This window comes from Ailuropoda melanoleuca, chromosome 3 (assembly GCF_002007445.2).
Source record: "Ailuropoda melanoleuca isolate Jingjing chromosome 3, ASM200744v2, whole genome shotgun sequence".
Lineage (NCBI taxonomy): Eukaryota > Metazoa > Chordata > Mammalia > Carnivora > Ursidae > Ailuropoda > Ailuropoda melanoleuca.
Genome location: NC_048220.1, coordinates 41,691,595 through 41,712,060, shown reverse-complemented (window position 1 = coordinate 41,712,060; position 20,466 = coordinate 41,691,595). Strand labels below are relative to the sequence as shown.

General features: G+C 33.8%; 1 protein-coding gene across 1 annotated transcript in view; it reads right to left on the bottom strand.

The window, feature by feature from the left end:
* Positions 1-20,466, bottom strand: part of IPO11 (importin 11) — a 191,904-nt gene that overhangs the window by 79,098 nt on the left and 92,340 nt on the right. Inside the window, exons 21-24 of the mRNA XM_034655635.1 lie at positions 18,258-18,289; positions 15,268-15,344; positions 9,254-9,333; positions 8,752-8,832 (exon numbers count right to left, since the gene is read on the bottom strand). Coding sequence (XP_034511526.1) covers positions 8,752-8,832; positions 9,254-9,333; positions 15,268-15,344; positions 18,258-18,289 — 270 coding nt within the window. The remainder of the gene's footprint in view (positions 1-8,751; positions 8,833-9,253; positions 9,334-15,267; positions 15,345-18,257; positions 18,290-20,466) is intronic.

Below are 20,466 nucleotides of genomic sequence, written 5' to 3'. Positions count from 1 at the left end.
TCCAAAGGCAAGAGAAACAAAAGATAAAATGAACTTGTGGGACTTCATCAGGATAAAAAGCTTCTGCACAGTGAAGGAAACAGTCATGAAAACTAAAGAGGCAGCCCACGGAATGGGAGAATATATTTGCAAACGATACTACAGATAAAAGACTGGTATCCAAGATCTACATANCCTTTTTCATGACACATCTCCAAAGGCAAGAGAAACAAAAGATAAAATGAACTTGTGGGACTTCATCAGGATAAAAAGCTTCTGCACAGTGAAGGAAACAGTCATGAAAACTAAAGAGGCAGCCCACGGAATGGGAGAATATATTTGCAAACGATACTACAGATAAAAGACTGGTATCCAAGATCTACATATGGTTTCTCTCATCTACGGAACATAAGAACTAGGAAGATCAGTAGGAGAAGAAAGGGATAAAGAAAGGGGGGGTAATCAGATGGGGGACTGAAGCATGAGTGACTATGGACTCTGAGAAACAAACTGAGGGCTTCAGAGGGAAGGGGGTCGGGGAATGGGATAGACCAGTGATGGGTAGTAAGGAGGGCACGTATTGCATGGTGCACTGGGTGTTATATGCAACTGATGACTCATCGAACTTTACATCAAAAACCAGGGATGTACTGTATGGTGACTAACATAATATAATAAAAAAATATTTAAAAAGGAAATAAAAGCCACAGAGCTCAAATTATGACTACCTCCACTGAAGAAGGCTCCTCTGTAAACCTAGGATCAAAATCGTCCTGCACATTTTGATCAGCAACCAGTGCTTTCTATTCTAAACAAAATTTTTAAAAATGCATCTAATGGGGGCGCCTGGGTGGCTCAGTCGTTAAGTGTCTGCCTTCGGCTCAAGGCGTGATCCCAGGGTCCTGGGATCGAGCCCCGCATCGCGCTCCCTGATCCACTGGGAGCCTGCTTCTTCCTCTCCCACTCCCCCTGCCTGTGTTCCCTCTCTCGCTGTCTCTCTGTCAAATAAATAAATAAAATCTTTAAAAAAAAATGCATTTAATGATTTCAGTGGTAATAAACAATTTTACAGATTTCAAGTGAAATGTATGTACACCCACATGGACAAGCAGCTCCCACAAGCAAATAACTCTAAAGACAATGGATACGATCAAAGATACTTAAAGTAAGGTAATTTATAGTTATTAATAGAATTTAACTCATAACTTACTCTTCTTGGGAGGGGAATCATTACGTTCTCAGGGATCTTAGCTTGTTTGATGTGTTTTAATCAATTTACTTTTATTCTGATACTCAAACTGTCCCATCATTAGCCATGTGGGAGCTCCTTCAAATTGATTCCTGCATCCTTTTGACAGAATCCCACCTTCTCTTCCTTCTGGCACAAAGAGATCTCTCCAGTTTATCTTGAGTATCTCTTGTCTGAACTCTGGACTCAACCAGCAGGAAACAGTATTTACAGACTACAATCTGTGCTCTGGGACATTTCTTGCCACTGGACTGACACTGCTCTAGGTCTTTTACTTAGACAGCATTAGGGTATTTATTTTCTTTTCCTGTAAAGTACATAATGTAAATTCACCAAATCCAACGGACATTACAGGATTTTACATATATTCTTTGATCTTATATGTCCATCTTTCTCATACATCAAAAAGTCTCAGATTATAACATTAACTTGTTTCTAATATATGTAACATTCCACATATCTACTTAAAGGTTTCAAAATAACCATACAAATCATCACTAATAACAATAACACTGCTGAATGCAATTTATAATCTCCTTGTGTTTCTTTCTGTTCTGATGTATCCCACTAGCAATCCACATGTAAAATACTATATATTAAAATTACTTGAAATATTCTTCTCCGATGGCTATGGTACCAACACAATAATAGGTTCAAATGTTTTAGCTTGTTTTTGATCTTTAGGAACTGCTTTCTACTTTATTATTTTAAATCATGTAAAATATCTATTTGGCTCCAAAAACCAAAGAAAAAACCAGATACACATCCTGAAAGATCAACCTTCTATCCTCTCTCCATCTTCTACCTACATAACCACCTTTGTTAATTTGGCTTGTTTTTCTATTGCTTTGTAGGTTGCACTCTTTAAACGTAAGAAAACTCTAGACACTGGTCTTTGCTTGGAGTCTCAGAATCACTCTAACACTGTATACAGGCAGTCTTCATTTCTTTCTAAGCTGCACAGTACTCTTCTGTGTGGTTTAATAAGCTGGGGTACGTCCAATCATCTAATTACCTATTATAAATTATTTTTTACCAGCATTTTGCTACTACAAATTAAACCTCTACACTTTGGCTTTAATCCATCCCTTTTGTAAATATACTTGGAACCGACTATGTTTTTAAAATCCCTGTGAAAAAAATGCAGGCTTTTAGCTGGTGTTCTGCACTCAAACTATTTCCTGGCTTTAGGCTTACATTGCAAACAAGGTGGTTAATAGCATGGATCCTGAAGTCAGAATGCCTACATTTATATCACAGCTCCAATACTTACTAGGTGTGTGACCTTGGACAAGGTATTTACCTCTTTGTGATTTAATTTCTCATCTGTAAAATGGGGGAAAGAACAGTACTATCATCGTAAGTTTGTATGAGGACTGAATGAACTCTATGTTATGTGCTTAGAAATATGTAGCATATAGTAAATGCTAGTATTATTGCAGAATAAATTATACCTTAAAAATATTTGTGCCATCTTAAATAAGCCTTACCACAGTGAATGAAAGCAACGTGGCTTATTACTACTTCATAAAACCATGACAAGAGAATTTCTAAACTCAAAGTGGTATGTATACATATAGACAAATTTCAAATTAAAGAGAAGTTAACAATTCAAATTTTAGTATTTTTAGAATATAATTATATTCACCTAGATAATTTGTTCTGACTCACAAAATATAATAAGCCTATTTTTGCTCTTAACTATTTTTTCCAAAAGCAGGCATACTTATCTCTCTATCCAATTTTTGTAACATTGTAATTTTCTGCTTCAAAGAACAAAAAGCAGTTACTTCCAGATACTGTCATAAACAAGTATAACAGTGACATTTAGCCAAAAATATATTAAAAATGTTATATGGCATACTATATTAAGAAACAGCATCTGAGAGGTATTAAAAATGAAAATAATGAGTTAATATTAAAAACTATTACTATTATACCTTTACTGGAACTCTGAGAATAGGAAAAAGTAAAAAATTTTGAGAGTTCTCTTAGCTTTCAAGTACAGGCATAAAAAGACCACTGTCCTAAAATATTCATTTAAAAAACAAATAATTTATTCATGATAATTAGCATACTCCTAGTATTTATCATCAATTAAATAATAAAATCCAGTTTCTGAGATTTCAAATAAAATGTGCTGGTTCAGCTACAGCAATGTTTACACAAAAATAGTGTTAAAATGTTATTAGGTGGCCAATTTTTAATTCAAGTACTTATATCCTATCAATGAACTGTTGGCTTAACTACAAGTTGGCTTAATTTGTAACTTATGTTAAATGATACAAATATTTTAATTTTTATTTGTATGATAAATGATTTGTGCTGAATTTTTAAATCAAATATTATTAGGTATAATTAAGAAACAATATCACCTTCTTTCACATCAAAGGAAAAAGAAGAAACAAAAATTTTTTTTCTAGTAAAGTTGTAAGGTGGTGTTATACATTATATAAACTTGGAAATTTTCATAATAAAAATATTTTAAAAGACTATGCTACTATTCTGGAAAGCAAGAAAAATTAAATACAATTAATTTTAAAGGGCCAGCTGAGATATATATTTCTTGATAAAAAATAAATCTCTATCATTGTGTAAACAGACTGCTTAGTTCTGAAATTTTAACTAATGTATTCTTCATTTCAAATAAACACTTATCTAGAAGAAATGGTCAAAGAAGAGATAGAATAATTTGTTTTTTCTTACAGCCAAAAATCTTAACAACCAAAGAAATTATTCTGCCCCAAAAGGAGATTATATAATTATATAACTAGACAACTATTTAATTACACAGTTAGGTAAAAACAGCCAACAGTTAACATAGATAGTAGGCACTGTTATAAATGCTTTATACATGTAAGCTCCTGGGATCCTTACCTCAACTCTAGGATACAAGCCAAGTTTTCAACCCCATTTTATAGATGGAAAGTGAGGAGTAGAGACGAACTTGCTCACTGTACATGGCTGGGAAGCAGCAGAGCCCGTACCTGAACCCCGGCAGCTTCACTTCAGTCTGCAGTCTGACCTACTACGCTCTACTGCTCTACTGCCTCTAATTATGTGCTTTTGCAAGAATATAATTAAAAATAAACAGCAAAAAGAAAGTAAACATTCTCTTAGGACATATCCTTAAAAACCTGCTTCATTTTTCTAATGAATTTCACAATGCCCATTTCATACGGCTCGGAATAATTTGTCTTTCAGTAGTTACTAAAAATACTACAAAAGGGGCGCCTGGGGTGGCACAGCCATTGGGCGTCTGCCTTCGGCTCAGGGCGTGATCCCGGCGTTATGGGATCCAGCCCCGCATCGGGCTCCTCCGCTATGAGCCTGCTTCTTCCTCTCCCACTCCCCCTGCTTGTGTTCCCTCTCTCGCTGGCTGTCTCTATCTCTGTCGAATGGATGAATAAAGTCTTTAAAAAAAAAAAAAAATACTACAAAAGCAGGAGGGGGAGAAAACCACCTTCAACTCAAACTTTTTCTGAGGTGTTTAACATAAGCACAAACCTCTTTTCCTAATCACTTAGAATATACAGATTAAAATTTAAAAGAGGATTTCAGATAATGCAGTTACAAATTATTAAAATTTCATACGGCACAACCCCTTATGCAACAAATGAGAGCGCTGAAGCCCCGAATATACTCAAGAACTGCTTAAGTAGCAGAGCTGGAGGTGCAAACCCAAGCGCAGGTGAAGAGGAGAGTAACACCGGAAACGGGCAGCTAGTATGCGTCAGGTGGCATTTCTACTGGATTGTAGAGGCATAATCACTGTGCGATCCTTCGCGTTAAGAATTACGGATTGCCCACGCTTCCAAATCACTTACATTGTATGCATTCAGAGGAAGAAGAACACATAATTTACTGAAGTTAGGATCATGGAAAGGCTAGAGGAGAAAGACACACACACACACACACACACACACACACATCTATAAAGACAACATCAAAATGACATGGCAATTTCCTCTCAAATTTCTGTCTCACTTCCACATAGCCAGCTACTTTTTCCTCAGTTAGAATTAAGGCCATAACGTTGACTCCTTGTTATCTCTTCTACTTCCAGAAAAGAAATTATCACCAAGGCAAAAGATGAAGCTATGATTACGTAAGACAGATGAGGTTCCTCAGTAAAATTATATATTTCCACTACGTCAGTTTGGAAGGGCATAAATGCATTAAAAATTCACGTCCAATGTCACCTGTAATCTCTGCAGCTTAGAGAATACTGTGAAAACAATTGGGGTGAGGACTGATAGACACGTGGCAATAGACCAGGCCTCAAGCATCCAGAGTCTCTACAAGCCACAGATTTCTGTAACTACTCTTCAGAGACCTAACTTCTTCTTTCCTAACAGGGGCTTACATTCTCATGCTTTAATCCCTACACTAAAAAAGAAACTAAAGAATCTATGGAACTAAAATCAGAGTTTCACCATATTTTACTGTATGCGCCCTATTTTTAGTTCACAACATTATCTTGGTTTAAAGTTTCTACTGTGATTTCAAATACAGAAGAGCAAACACGGACAATATGGTGAAGTCAGCAATGGGTTTGATAAATGGACTTTCTGGGAAAAAATCAGAATTAACCAAAGATCTCTTTATTTCAACTCCTGTTAAAAGCCTTTCTATATTATAAGAATTCTCTTAAAGCCTAAAGACATTGTTCTAATATTTAAGTGAATCAAGAATCCTAAGTATCAACTTTAACATCAGTAATGAAGAATTTATTTAAGAATGAATACGGAGATGAGTAATCTTCATGCCCCCAACCCTGTAGAAAGTACAAATATTCTCATCATCTTGCAACGTACCTCTGCCTCAAGAGTGACAGGCATCAGGCAGCTCTAACCTTGTCTCCTTTGTAACTGAAAACACCAGTTCCCTACACTTCTCATCTGATTATCTACAGCTTCAATCACTGCCATTTTTGCCAACTCTCTCAGAAAACAAACTCCTGCCCCTCTTTCAAGCTTATCTTTCCACAAATGTTCTTGACAGGAAATCCCAATCCCCTGTATCATCTAGAACCATCCTCCCTTTTACTGGATCACTTTCCTCTACAAAACTATTCCAAGCAAGTCGTCCATACTTCATCCCCACACACAAAAGCCATCTTTTCACTTTTTAACAGTAAATGCTTATTATGGGTTGAACTGTGTCTTCCAAAAAGATATGCTGAAGTCCTAATCCCAGGTACCCATGAATATGGTTGGAAACAGCATCTTTGCAGATGTAATTGGGCTAAGATGGTATTATTAGGGTAGGTCCTTTATTCATTACGACTGGTACTCTTATTAGAAGAGAAAACAGAGATAAAGGAGAACATCATGTGACAAGGGAAAGCAGAGATGGAAATGATATATGTACAAGCCAAGGAAGCCAAAGCCTGCTGGCAATCACCACAAGCTAAGACAAACGCATGAACAAACTCTCCCCCAGAGTCTTCAGAGAGAGCATGGCCCTGCCAACACCTTGATTTCAGACTTCCAGTGTCTAGTACACTGTGAGAAAGGTAACTACTATAAATACTACAAATTAATTTCTGTTGTTTGAAGCCATCCAGGTGGTGGTACTTTGTTATGGTAGCCTTAGGAAACATACAAAGTCCTTAATTATAGGTGCCTCCCTGCCCGATCACTTGATAACCGAATACCAATACCAAGGGTTGGCAAACTATGCCCATGCCAAAATTCTGTAAATGAAGCATTAATGAAATACAGCCAGCAACACTCATCCATGTACTTATCATCTATAACTGCTTTCAATTCTACAAAAGCAGATACAAATAGTTGAGACAGAAACTGTATGGCCCACAAAGCCTAAAACATTTACTACCCGGTTCTTTACAGAAAAAGTTTGTTGACCCATAACCTATATGGTGAGTAAATAAATAATGACCAAAGATACCAAATGCAACCAAGCTGCATTGAATTAACAAGTATTGTAACATGGATATGTGGAGTTTTATATGTGCATGTGTATAATAAACTTCTGAAGAACAACACATTAAATATGTTTGAATAAGTTCAAACTGATGATTACTCTTATTAGTTGTACAGCAGCTACAATAATGGTTAACATAAAAGAAGATTCTACCACCTGCACGAACTTTAACGCATTTAGTCCCCCAAATATACTGTGGATTACTATGACAATTATTGTGATTAGTTACATACAGCTGACCCTTGAACAAGGGTCTGAATTGCACAGGTCCACGTACTGCAGATTCTTTTCACTACAGTACAGTACTATAAATGCATTTTCTCATGAGTTTTTCATTTACCTCATTATTTTCTTAACTGATTATTTATATTATCTTTAAGATTTCGGTCAACAGCAGGGTATTAATAGTTAAGTTTATGGGGAGTCAGAAGTTAAATCTGGATTTTCAATGTGCAGAGGGTCTTGACCTCTAACCTTTGTGTTGTTCGAGGGTCAACTGTACGTTTCTTACAATGAACCACTTTGGGCAAAGACTTTCTAACGTCACCGGGAGAAAATCATAGTTTTTAGGATCTAAAGAAATGCCATGGTTTTCATATAATAAATGCAACTCTGTTATGATAATTAACACTTCACCTAACCATCTCGTGTATCTGACCGTACCTGACGTAGAACACAGTTAAGAAATCAGGTAAAAGGGGGGAATGCAGGAAGGCCTGAAACTTGGAACAGCTACATCTTGCAAAATACAAACATAAAGCACATATGCATATATGTATACACATACACATATACATGTAAAGATGTATTTCACTATATATAATAATATTACAAATACACTTATGTTTATAGTATCTATTTAAATGATACTATTTGTATTTTTATTTAATATATAAATATATCCAACTCAGCCTGTTAATTCTACACAATTATATATAATATATAAAGATAATGTATACATCTTTAATATATAAAGATATAATGCATAAACATTAACTCAGAGCTTATTTTTTTAAAGTTTTTTTTTTAATTGAGGTATAACTGACATATAACATTTTGTTATTTTCAGGTATACAACATAAAGATTTGATACTGGCTCTAAATCATACTCAATCTATACAAGTTTCATACTATAACTATGATGCCAGTGCAAATGAAAAGTCTCAAATTACAATAAAATTTCTTTCCAAAAGTAGGTTAAACAACTGGAGCAGTGAGAAGTATTACATGTCACCAGCCTTTGGACAACTCGTAAACATTTTTAAAGCCTTGCTTAAAAGTGAGGTCTCAGGATGGGGGGAGGGAAATGGACCTTGATTAGGATACCATCAGCAGCGACCTTGTCAGAAACGCGGAATCCACATTTTAACAACATCCTCAGGAGATCTGTATGCACATTCAAATTTGAGATCCCTGGTCCAGAGGTATTATAGCAATTGATTACCACTAAAAGAAAATACTGTCCAGAAGTACTTTTCTCCTTCTTGCCAATCATCCAAACCCAAATGAAGGTCCAATTTCGCAAAATACAGATGGGAAACTTACAACAGTATTCATTTTGAATATGACAATACCTTGAGCACTTGAACTTGACCTTCTGTAGTAATTTCCTTTAGCAGCTCACAAAAGGACTGACAGAGACCCACTGCATATGTCTGAAATTCAATCAGAAGTCAAAATATACATATAAATATACTTGCAGTATCAAAACAGGAAAAAATTAAATTTGGAACTCATTATAATCTATTTGAAAATTATATACTTAAGGTCTAAGCATATGAAGTTTCAATTAGAACTCTTAGAAAAAGATTAGAAAATAAAAATGCAGTTTACTGCGATACTGATTTTTACAGAAATATAAAGCTGTATTTATTTATAGAGCATACTTTCTGTGTTAAGTAACAGCTCATGGAACTGCATCACATCTGCCCTACAGTGACTATAATAAGTTTTTTCCTCCCCTTAAAGTAACAGATCAATCTTTAAAATTTTTTAAAGGTACCTCCATTTCAAATGAGAAACAAGCCAAGTAAGAGCTACATAAATTTTTACAATGCAAAAACTACTACACCATACCTGTAGAAATTCTGTTGATGATAAAAAGATATAACCATTGATGATCTTAAAGCAGGTTCTGAGATTTTCTGAACTTAGTTCTGCCAATGAATTTATTTTAAAAAGGACAGGTTAATTCAACGTTCCAAATCAGTTTAAATGAAGCAATTTATTTAAAACTAAACTATAAACCTTTCTTTACAAACCTTTTGAGTGCTGTTCAGACTACTGGGATATAAACAGCTATCTAAAAACTGACATCAACCCATAACCGAGTACTTCCCCATTTGCCTACCACTAATTAAAATAATTTAGGAAAAAAATTAAGCTCCCAAGTTGTTTTTTTTTCTTTCAGAAACCAAGCACATAACCATATGAACCAAACTTTCATTTCAAACTATTTCTAGTGCCAGCATGGTAAACAACAAGGAACTGAATCATTTGATCATATTTTTATATGTGCTTAAATGGTTCATTCATTCAATAAGCATTTACTAAGTGCTACTGCACTGGCATTGAATATGCTATGCTACTTAAGAAAAAAGTCTTATTACACTCTAAAAACTTATAATACTGTGTTTAGATAATTCTCAGTCCTTGGACTAGTCTTCAAATCTGCTCCCCTGTAAGAATTTACACATAAAAAATATTCTTAAAAATGTAACTACCAGACTAGCATAGGAAAAGGATACTGTGTTTAGCTATTCTAATGCAGAGTAGAAAGCTATTTTATTAAAACTGTATACGATGACATGTTCATAATGTTATTTTACATGTTTTATCATATATAATACAACACAATACAGATCTTATGTGTATAATTTATAGATCAAAACATGACCCCAAAATATCTGTATCTAAAACGTGCCATTCTTTGTTGTTAATATTTTCAAAATTCTCTTTAAGTGCAATAGGACATATTAAAAAAGAGGTTTTTTTTTTTTCCCTGACAGAATACTGACCTAGGCCCTGGCTCGTAATTAACTCTTATCCTAGCACAGTGAGAAGACATTCTGTTCAGGTAAGAATTCCCCATACACTTTTACAAGAAAGGGACAGTCTTACTCCCAGCTCAAAACGTCTTTTAAAAGGACACATATACTTTAGGATTCAACAGAGTACTTTAAAATGAAAATCGTGGAAGGGACAGTGACAGACCAACTTGTTACCGTGCTAATGAAAGACCTAAAAAGAAATAATGGTGGCTGTCATCTAAGTACTTTTCACATGAGAAGATGAAATCTCAGGATAAAGGAGTAGGCCTTTATACTAGATAAGGTTATTCTTATGAAAAATTCAGTGTCTTTCTCCTCCAGGAGAAAGTGCCGTAAAGTTTGGACTTGTGCATACTCCTTAGCAGACCAACACTGAAGAGCAGACTGGCAATGACTGTGATAAGTAAGGCAGGAGGGTCTTATTCAAGTGCGAACTTAAAATGGCTACACTCCAGGCATGTCAGGGAATCTAATTTCTAAATCACTGCCATCTGAAGTTTTATCAAGATACATGAAGAAGGAAACAGTATTTAAGAAGGATTGATTTCAAAAACCAGTGTCCACCTCTTTTTGCAGCTGCTTTAAAAACTGTTCCTGGATCCATCCACACAAGCAAATACTCAAGTGACTAGGTCACCTCATTGTTTTCCATGCCTCCATCATGGCAAGGTTAGCCGTCACGAAATTTTCTAGGGCATGCTATCATTCCTAGTTTAAAGTATAGTGAATGTTGTTCATTATATCCATGAGTTCCTAGTGAGACTCTGAGGAATATGGTCTGGTCTAGTATCAGAAGGAGCTGTACTTCAAGATGCAAAGAGATCTGTATTTACTTTCAGACCCTGTGAATAATTTAAATCAAATGCTCTCAACCATGTGCTACTGCCTCCTATAAGATATCTGGCAAGGTCTGGAAACTCTGGTTGTTACAATTGGCTGCTAGTGGGTTGAATTAAGGAGGCTATTAACCTTCCTACAATGTGCACTGGACAGCCCCTCAAAACAAAAAATTACCTGATCCAAAATGTCAATGGTGTCCAGATTTAAAATCCCTATTTAAGTGAACAAGTTTTTCTTCCACAGCCTATGAATAAACTCAGAGGCAAATCTCTGGCCCAAAGTATCTAATTATACTGTGCATGTATGATTTATATCTATTTGTCTAATTATAACTTATACTCTATGAATCCTCTTTTGCCCCCCTCTATTCTTTTGTTCCTGTACCCTGTACTTTCATGCTACATTTTATTCATTTTCTTAAAGTCTCTGTAATGGGGCAAAGAAAACAAATACTGAATTATGTAAAGAGATTCAGTAGGAATCTACGTTTAACCAAAATATGTTTATATTTGGAAAGGCAACTATCATCATTTCTCCTTTTATTTTAAATTCTGATAATATATGAGAGCTAAAATGTGTAAGAGAGCCTACATCATCTTGAAGACAGGTAGGGAAAAGCCCCTTCCAAATTAGATAAAAAGTCATCAGCAGAAAAATTCAACTGGTCAAGGAACATTAGTTTGACATTTATAACAGCACTGACAAGAACCAGTCAGGTAAGTATCTTTAATGAGAATACTAAGCAAATTAACACCATAAAACAGATTTAAAGGGTTTTTTAAACAAGCCCTTAGAACTAAGTTAACAAAATTACTTTTAGTGATAGCTTCTGGTTCTACCTTATATTCCTCTGGTTCTACTTACATTTAGGAAAAAGGATATAAAATTAATTTTAGCCTTGTATTTATTCACAATTAACATATCTTAAAATCATTAACTTAAACAACTAAATAGTATTCAATATTGTTGGATTTATGTATTTTAAATGAAAACGAGAAAATTCCTGCCAATAGCTTTATTTCTACCTATAAAAAAGTAATAGCTATCATATTCAGTAAGTAAATTTTTAAAAATCACAGATATAATGACAAAGAATATGTTTTCACTGATAAGAAAGTAAGTATTCATTTTGATCTATATTCTTACAAGATTAAAATAAATATTCTGGCTATATTTCAAAATAAATTCTAAAACTCATATAAAAGAATGTATACGCAAAAAGCTACATGTAAAAATTAGTTTTGTGATACTCAAGAATAAAGTAACACTGTTGTCAAGAGATACTAAACATGCGCAGATATAACGCGTAAACAAAATTTCTTCATATTATCGAAACAAATATACATACTGTAATGCATGAAACAGATTACAGTGTTTGTTTTCAAAGAGAAAAGCAGGAAATAAACTAATTCATTAGCATCCATATAATCTATATTCACTGCTACTATCTCTAAATATAGAATTTTTAAATTGTTGAATATCAAAAAAGCGTAAATCAAATGTCAATTATCATGAGGATGAAATTTCACTAGTTCTTCTTGATTTAGTTAACTAACAAATCCTTCAGAGACTGTGTTTAGTTTTTCTTTTAAAATAGCAGTAATAGTAACAGTAACACATAAAATTGCAAAACACTTAAATAATCTTTACTATGTGGCAGACACTGTTTTGTTTTTAAAGATTTATTTATTTATATTAGAGAGAGAAAGCAAGCACGTGCGTGTGTGCACGCTCGTACAAGCAGGGACAGGACCAGAGGGAGAGGGAGAATCTCCAGCAGACTCCCCGCAGAGGGTGGAGCCAGATGCAGGGCTCAATCTCATGACCCTGGTATGCCGACCTGAGCTGAAATCAAGAGTCGTATACTTCACCGATTGAGCCACCCAGGTGCTCCACGAGACATTGTTCTAAACACACAAAGCCCTTACCGACTCGTAAGGACTATGCATCAACTGCAGAGCTTGCTATGGTTAAACTGTACTATAGTGCTTACCTAAATCTACACTCAAAGTGGCTTCATAAAGTCTTAGTAGGGTTAGTCAGTGCTTTTTGTTTAAGTCTCTTTTTCCTATCTACCAATCCTTCTCTTGTTACACTGTAAAGGTCAGACATGCTGAATTTTGGGGTCAAACAACACAAGCAAAGTGAAATCACCCATAAGTGAAAATGGCTGAATCCTGTTCATGACAAAGTTGACAATGGCTCTGTTTGAGGTTTCTATTCCTAGGTCAAGTACAAAGAAGCACTGTGGATTTACCCACAAATGACACTGTATTTGGTCTCAAAGCTAGGAAGAGGAGAACTAAAACGCCTTCACCAGAGAGTTAAGGGAAGTGAAAAAGACATTTTCCACTCTCTTTCCCTGTGGTTTCTTAAAGACAGATAAAACTTGAGGAGACTAGCAACAAGTGACTGGTCTATTGCCACAGTCTTCATCTTTGGGCATTTTTTCAACAATTTTATAGGGACACTAGATGCTAAATGGCAAGTTGCTCTTTATTAGAAAACATATAGTATTTTGTATTATTTGAGATCTATTCTAAAGAATGGGGTAAAATGATAGAGAATCTCAGAGAAAATGTGAAGGNAGGGAAGTGAAAAGGACATTTTCCACTCTCTTTCCCTGTGGTTTCTTAAAGACAGATAAAACTTTAGGAGACTAGCAACAAGTGACTGGTCTATTGCCACAGTCTTCCATCTTTGGGCATTTTTTCAACAATTTTATAGGGACACTAGATGCTAAATGGCAAGTCGCTCTTTATTAGAAAACATATAGTATTTTGTATTATTTGAGATCTATTCTAAAGAATGGGGTAAAATGATAGAGAATCTCAGAGAAAATGTGAAGGACTAATTACATTATTTACCCACTATGATCACTGAGCAAATTAGCTTTTTTTCTAATCAGTTATGATAGTGTTTTAGTCCACATTTGTTGATCTGTCAAAAAGTAAATCTACTTTTCTGGTGTATCACTATACCTCAGTAATATTTTGCCTCTAATAAAACTACTCACTACAAATAAATTCCCAGAAAAAAAAACAGTCTTTAGATATTGTTGTAAATGCCCTCTCCTGACAATATTTAGTTAGCAGACAAAAAGTTCTAATGAAGGAATTAAAGATGCTTCATGGATCACTCTTAAAGAATGGTTACTATGAATGCAAAAACTTAATTTTTACATTTTATAAATAAATGATAGTATTCTGCAGACTAAAAAAGAATCATAAAGACCCATAAACAGCACTGTATACAATCTTTACATTCCTCCACGAGTTTAAATGTAAATCTCCACTGGTAAAAACCCTCACAAAACAACTTTACAAACAAAATATTGTGTGTTTTAGAGTATTACATACTTGTGAACAGTAGGTGACATGTAACAGGAAAGTATTCTCTAGTATTAATTATCATCAGAAAACATGTTCAGATTGGAAAAAAGAGAAAACTAATTAGGTCTCATCCCGGTTGGCCGAGAGAGACTAAGGCCCCATTCCTAGCACCGTGTCTAGTTCTCCCATCCCATGTGCCACAAATGATGCTTCTAGACATTACGCTTCATGATTTTGCATCTCTATAAATCAGTAATACTTAAGCAAANACAATAAAGATGATTTGCCAATATTTAATAGTCTTCATGTCGTTGGTGCTTTAGCTAAACCAGAAATATGTACAGAGTTCATTTGTGAACAAGTGATAGCATAGAATCATTTTGTAAAGGNGCAAAAAGATGATTTGCCAATATTTAATAGTCTTCATGTCGTTGGTAAGCTAAACCAGAAATATGTACAGAGTTCATTTGTGAACAAGTGATAGCATAGAATCATTTTGTAAAGGAAACGGATAATACCATGGTATACAGGAGCAGCTCTACAATACAGTCTCTTAAATACCTTATAGAACCTCCTAAGAAACATAAAAAATTAACCAGGCAAAGTTCAAACTTAATATGCAATTAGTTTTCCAAGAACACTTCTTTGTTCTTAGTTATTTAGTAAATTTAGTGTCTACTCTTTAATAAGCAGAAATGGTTCTAAAAAGTTACATAGAAACATATCTAAAAACTATTAAAACACTAGTAAACTCGTTTGTGAATATGAGGGACTTCAGTAAAAATGGAAGTACAATTTAAAGTCACCTTAAGACCCCAAATTATGGCTTCATTCAAAAACAGTACTGTGTTTACACTTTTACACATACCAAGAAGTGGGGACATATTCTGAAATATACGAAGCAACTCTGGTGTAACACATGGGCTGTTTTCCAAAGTCACTAACCTAGGAAGAAAAAGAGATGATTAAGCCTCTTTCTATAACCAGTAAGCTGTTAACAATACAACTTATTAAAAAATTGTCCCATCTAAAGGAAAAAAGAAAAATGGACAATACAATAAATTATAAAAGTTATCTTCCCAGGAAAAAAATTACCAAATTTGTCCACATTAAAGGCTATCTATAAATCATATATTATTATTTCTATATGCAAAGCAAAAATAGTAAGGGAAGTAACTACGTACTAAAATATTTATAATAAAATTATAACGATAAAGCAAAAGCATGATTATCATCAAGGAGAGACAAAAATTGCTTTGTTGTTTTTTTCTGTCACATGTAATTCGTGTGCCGAAATTTCAACAGACGCTGGAAAATATGAAAGAATCAATGTATAAAAAATAAAATATATATGGGTCGTGGTTTATCACAGAACTATGAAGCTGGTTTACCTCCTCACTCCCCACCCAAGAAGTTATGGAGAAAAACATGACTGTCACAACAGCCAAAAGAAAAGAATAGGAGGGGATCCTACTCAAAATCTAACATTCATCACAAAACTCTTATCCTATCATAAACAGAAAGTAAGTCCTTAAACTGGTAAGAGAGTACCTACCAAACACTCATAGAAAAAACACACCTAATGATGATATTTGAAACCATGCTCTTGGAAAAACAGAACCACACCTCAAAAAATATCCTGGTTTTTTTTTTTTTTAATCTTGTCTACCTTCACATCTAGTAAGTGTAGGTATGGAGGGCTCCTCACATGATATACCAAATAAATTAATAAAAGACACAAGGATGAGAGAAAAAAGTTAGTCTTTATTCACAGAATATATGACTGACAGAAAAGAGAGGGACAAAGAATTCACTAAAAAAGGACTTTAATCACTAAGAGGCTTCAATAAGGTTGCTGAATCTATCAATACACTATATACAAAAATCAAATCAATTTCTATACATCAAAACAAATACTTAAGATTTAAATAGATCTTACTATAAGAGTAATGATACTGAATGTAACTGATACAAAAATCCAGCATCATAAAGATGTCAATTCTCTCTAAATTACACAGAATCAATAAAACTTCAACTGAAATCCCCACAGGCTTTCCCCTATAAATTAGGAAAGCTGAGTTCTAAAATGATTTGGAAGGCAAATGACCAAGAATAAACAAGAAATTTGTTAAGAAAACAAAACATATGGTGGGGAGGGGGCGCTTCTCTTACCGCATATTATGGCTTAGTATAAAATCAATGTATTTAATATCGCAAATAGAGTAACACAAGAAACAGACCTGCTCATTTATGACAGAGGCAGCTTCCAACTTAAGAAAAGGTTGGACAATTCAGTCACTGGTGGTGAGCTACTGGGCCTCTATCTCACACAAAATACAGAAATTAATTCCAGCATTTACATGAGAAGGGTAAGCCTTTATTTTATAACATGTCAGGAGAACATAATTATAGGTTTAAGTTAAAGTAAGATTAAAGAAAAAGAGATAAATATGACTACATTAACGTTAACAATTACTGTGTATCAAAAGATGCCTCAAAAAAGTCAAAACATAAGTCACATACTGGGAGAAGATTGTTTCCAATACATAGAACTGAAAAGGGAAGAGTATTCAAAGGAATATACACAAGAGGTTAATAAGAAACAAATGCAAAGAGCACATGAACAAGCATTCCACAAAGGATGCACCTAAAAATTGTCAATAAACCTGACTATAAAAAATATAAAAAGATATTGAACTAGTAATCAAGAAAATGTAAATTATAAGCAAAATTGTAAGCAAAACAAGAAAATGTAAATTATAAGCAAAACAATAATAAGCAAAACAATTAGAAGCAAAACAAAATTACAATTTTACCTCTACCAGATTAGCAAAATTTCCAAAGTCTGACATAATAGGTTTTGGCAAAGCTACAGAACAGTGAGAACTCTTGCACACTGCCGGCAGGAGGAAGTTAGTCTTATCACTTGGAAAGCAATTATTATCTACAAAAGTGAAATATGTATATGTGCAAATACCTATGACCTAGTGAATAAGGTCTCATACATTGTCATGTACAAAATGTTCGGCTGCATTATTTGAACATCAACCAAAATGCTTTATGAGTAAATGAACTGTTACATTCATACCCTTAAACTCATCAATATGGATCAATATTAGAATAGGGAGCCAAAAAAAAAAAAAGAAAAGAAAAGAAAAAAGAAAAAAGCAAGTCAGAACACAAGCTATAAAATTTATATGAAGTTAGAATATATTGTTTAGAGACACACATACATGTGATTTTAAAAACATTACAAGAAAGAAAACCAAGGAATGAAAACAAAAAAATTGGTACAGTGGGTCATCCCTGAAATGAAAACAGGAGAAGTCAACAAACATGCCATACCATGGGCTTTGAGGACATCCTTACTATCCCATTTCTTAATGAGGGTAGAAGAAATGAATTTTCATTTTACGTAAGTTATAAATATTTACAAATAATAGTACTTTTATCTATGAACTATTTCACAAATTTTAAATGCTAAAATTGGGAAGAGGAAGGGGGACACAAAAGAAAGCAGCCATCCTGAAAATGAAGTACGAACCACATACACAAGCAATGATATTTTTAAATTCTCTACTCAGATGAATAAGAACAGGATTTGATTCCATTTTTAAAGAATAAAAAGATTTAAAAAAATTTTATCCTATTCATTTTTAAAATAGCAATGAATTTAAAAGAAAAGCCACCATCCAGTTATGATATTTCAGTGAGAAAAAAAAATTCATGGGCATATTCTAAATCTCAGAAGATGATTCAAACTCTGTCACTGGATCCAAATTAAGATTCCATATGAATTCCTTCCTCCCAATGTCATTACCTTAGTAAAAAGACCAGTCAGGTCACTGTCACTCTCACTGCCTATGCTGGTTCCCACAATATAAGCCATACTATTTAAAAAAGGAAAAAAATCTTGAAAAGTTTAAAGTACTTAAAAATAAAATGACATGGCATTTAACCCCAGATTAAACAAATGAAGAATTAGAAAGGAATAAAGAGAGACAAAGTACTGAAGGAAAGTGAAGAGACAAGTTACTATTCTTTTTTTTTAACAAGTTACTATTCTGATGAATAATTAGACAAAGTTATATGTACCAACATCTTTAACTAGAGAAATGTAAATTTTAATGTTACCCTTCCACAAAAAATACAGGAAACATAGAACATCAGGTGAAAAGACAGGTATATCCATTTAACAAATATATGTAAGAGCATGAAAATTCTTTTGAGGTTAAGCATCTTTGGTTAAGTTAAAATACAAAATATAAAAATTTGCTCTGTATAGGAGACACAACTAAATTTCAAACAGAAAAGCTAAAATGCAAACATTAAACAGACAGTTAAGTCAAATCTAAATAAATCATATGATATTAATATCAGATAAAATTTAAATGCAAAATAATTAAAAGGTGAAAAGTTAATCAATGCATACATTATACATTACATCACATGATGTTTCATGAAAATATTTTAAATACTGTGTTTATTTNTACATTACATCACATGATGTTTCATGAAAATATTTTAAATACTGTGTTTATTTATTAAATATTTTACCAATATACAAAAATACTCAAATTTTGTACAGTAAATAATATCTTTTAAAAGTTACAGATCAAGAATGCTAGAAATAAAAAGGGACACTGACACAAGAAAACCAGATGGGTATTTTAATAAACCAGTGTCAAAATAAAAAAAACACTGATTTGAACTATACAACCTACTAGTTAAAAGGAAAAAGTCTGCATCTTTGATATCATCATTACTATTGATATGAATATGCTACAAAAGCAAAGCCTTTAGTCGCTAAAATTCCTATTAATTTTAAAAAATTGTACAAGTGATGTTGTATTTATAATGCAATAAATCCAGACCTGAATCACGTACTGTAGTATCAGCAAAAAATAAGAATGAGTTAAAGAAGAACCCAGGTAGATTTTATACTAAAGGAAAAATTCATAATTAGTAAGTTTCCCATACGTTTTCAACCCTCTCAATCAGCTTTTCAGTGCCCTAAATTTATACAGACAAAATGCTGAAGGTTCTTGGAGATGGGTGATAGTTACCTAAGGACAGACTGATTATACTGTTCTTCTTCCTTTTTCTGTACACTTCAAATTTTTCACAGGTTAAAAAATAATAACAACAAGTGGAGGTGATCAAGGATCAACAGGTGATCTCTTTAGTCAGAGACTACTAGTCTGGGTTCCCAGAACGTAAAAAATGAAAACAAAAACATACAAATACACTAAAGTTTCCCCGTTAAGTTTGAAAAGCCCAAGGATGGCAGTGTCTTCTACAAAATAAGACTTAACAATAACTCTTAGTATAAATTTCTCAAATGACTGAAAAGCACATTTTAAGCTACAATCTCAACTTTATTATTAAATGTTTTATGCTTTCTCCAAGAAGGATGGATGACCACTTGGCTGGAACCCTGCACCTTTGGCCTAAACAAAAACACAGGGTACAGAACAGTCATGACTAAAGGAAAAGGCCCTACATTATGCTCCAAACATTCCCTGCAGGTTATTCTGGCCTAAGACTTCCCGAGGCACTGCCTAAGGAGACAAGAGAAGCTGGGTTTTTTTTCACACCTCCGTCAGGTAACTCTCAAAACTGAACATAAAAACACATTTTGGCACAGATATGATGCAAAAAATGTGGCTCACTCTTCATTCTGTTACTTATGAGAGCAGTCTTAGGGTAGTCAGTAACCTTATCCTAGCCTTTGTATCCTCCTCTGTAAAAGGCACACAATCTTCACAGAAGATCACAAGAATTAAATGGTAGATAAGAAGAGATGCTACATGAGACATTTATTAAAAACAAAGAGCTTTTAAAAATTTTTTTGTATCACTATTCATCTATCTGAAACTGTGTTAGGTAGGAATTTGTAACCGTCAAACTCATCCACAAACATTTAATGAAAGAAAAAAATTTACAAATCAAAAAAAGCGTTAGGGTGCCTAAGAAAGGTTTTTTAAAGACTAACGTTAAAATGTTTTTCCCCCCAATGTGTAACTTCCTAGAAAATTGTCAAGTAGCCATTAACTTAGAGATCACC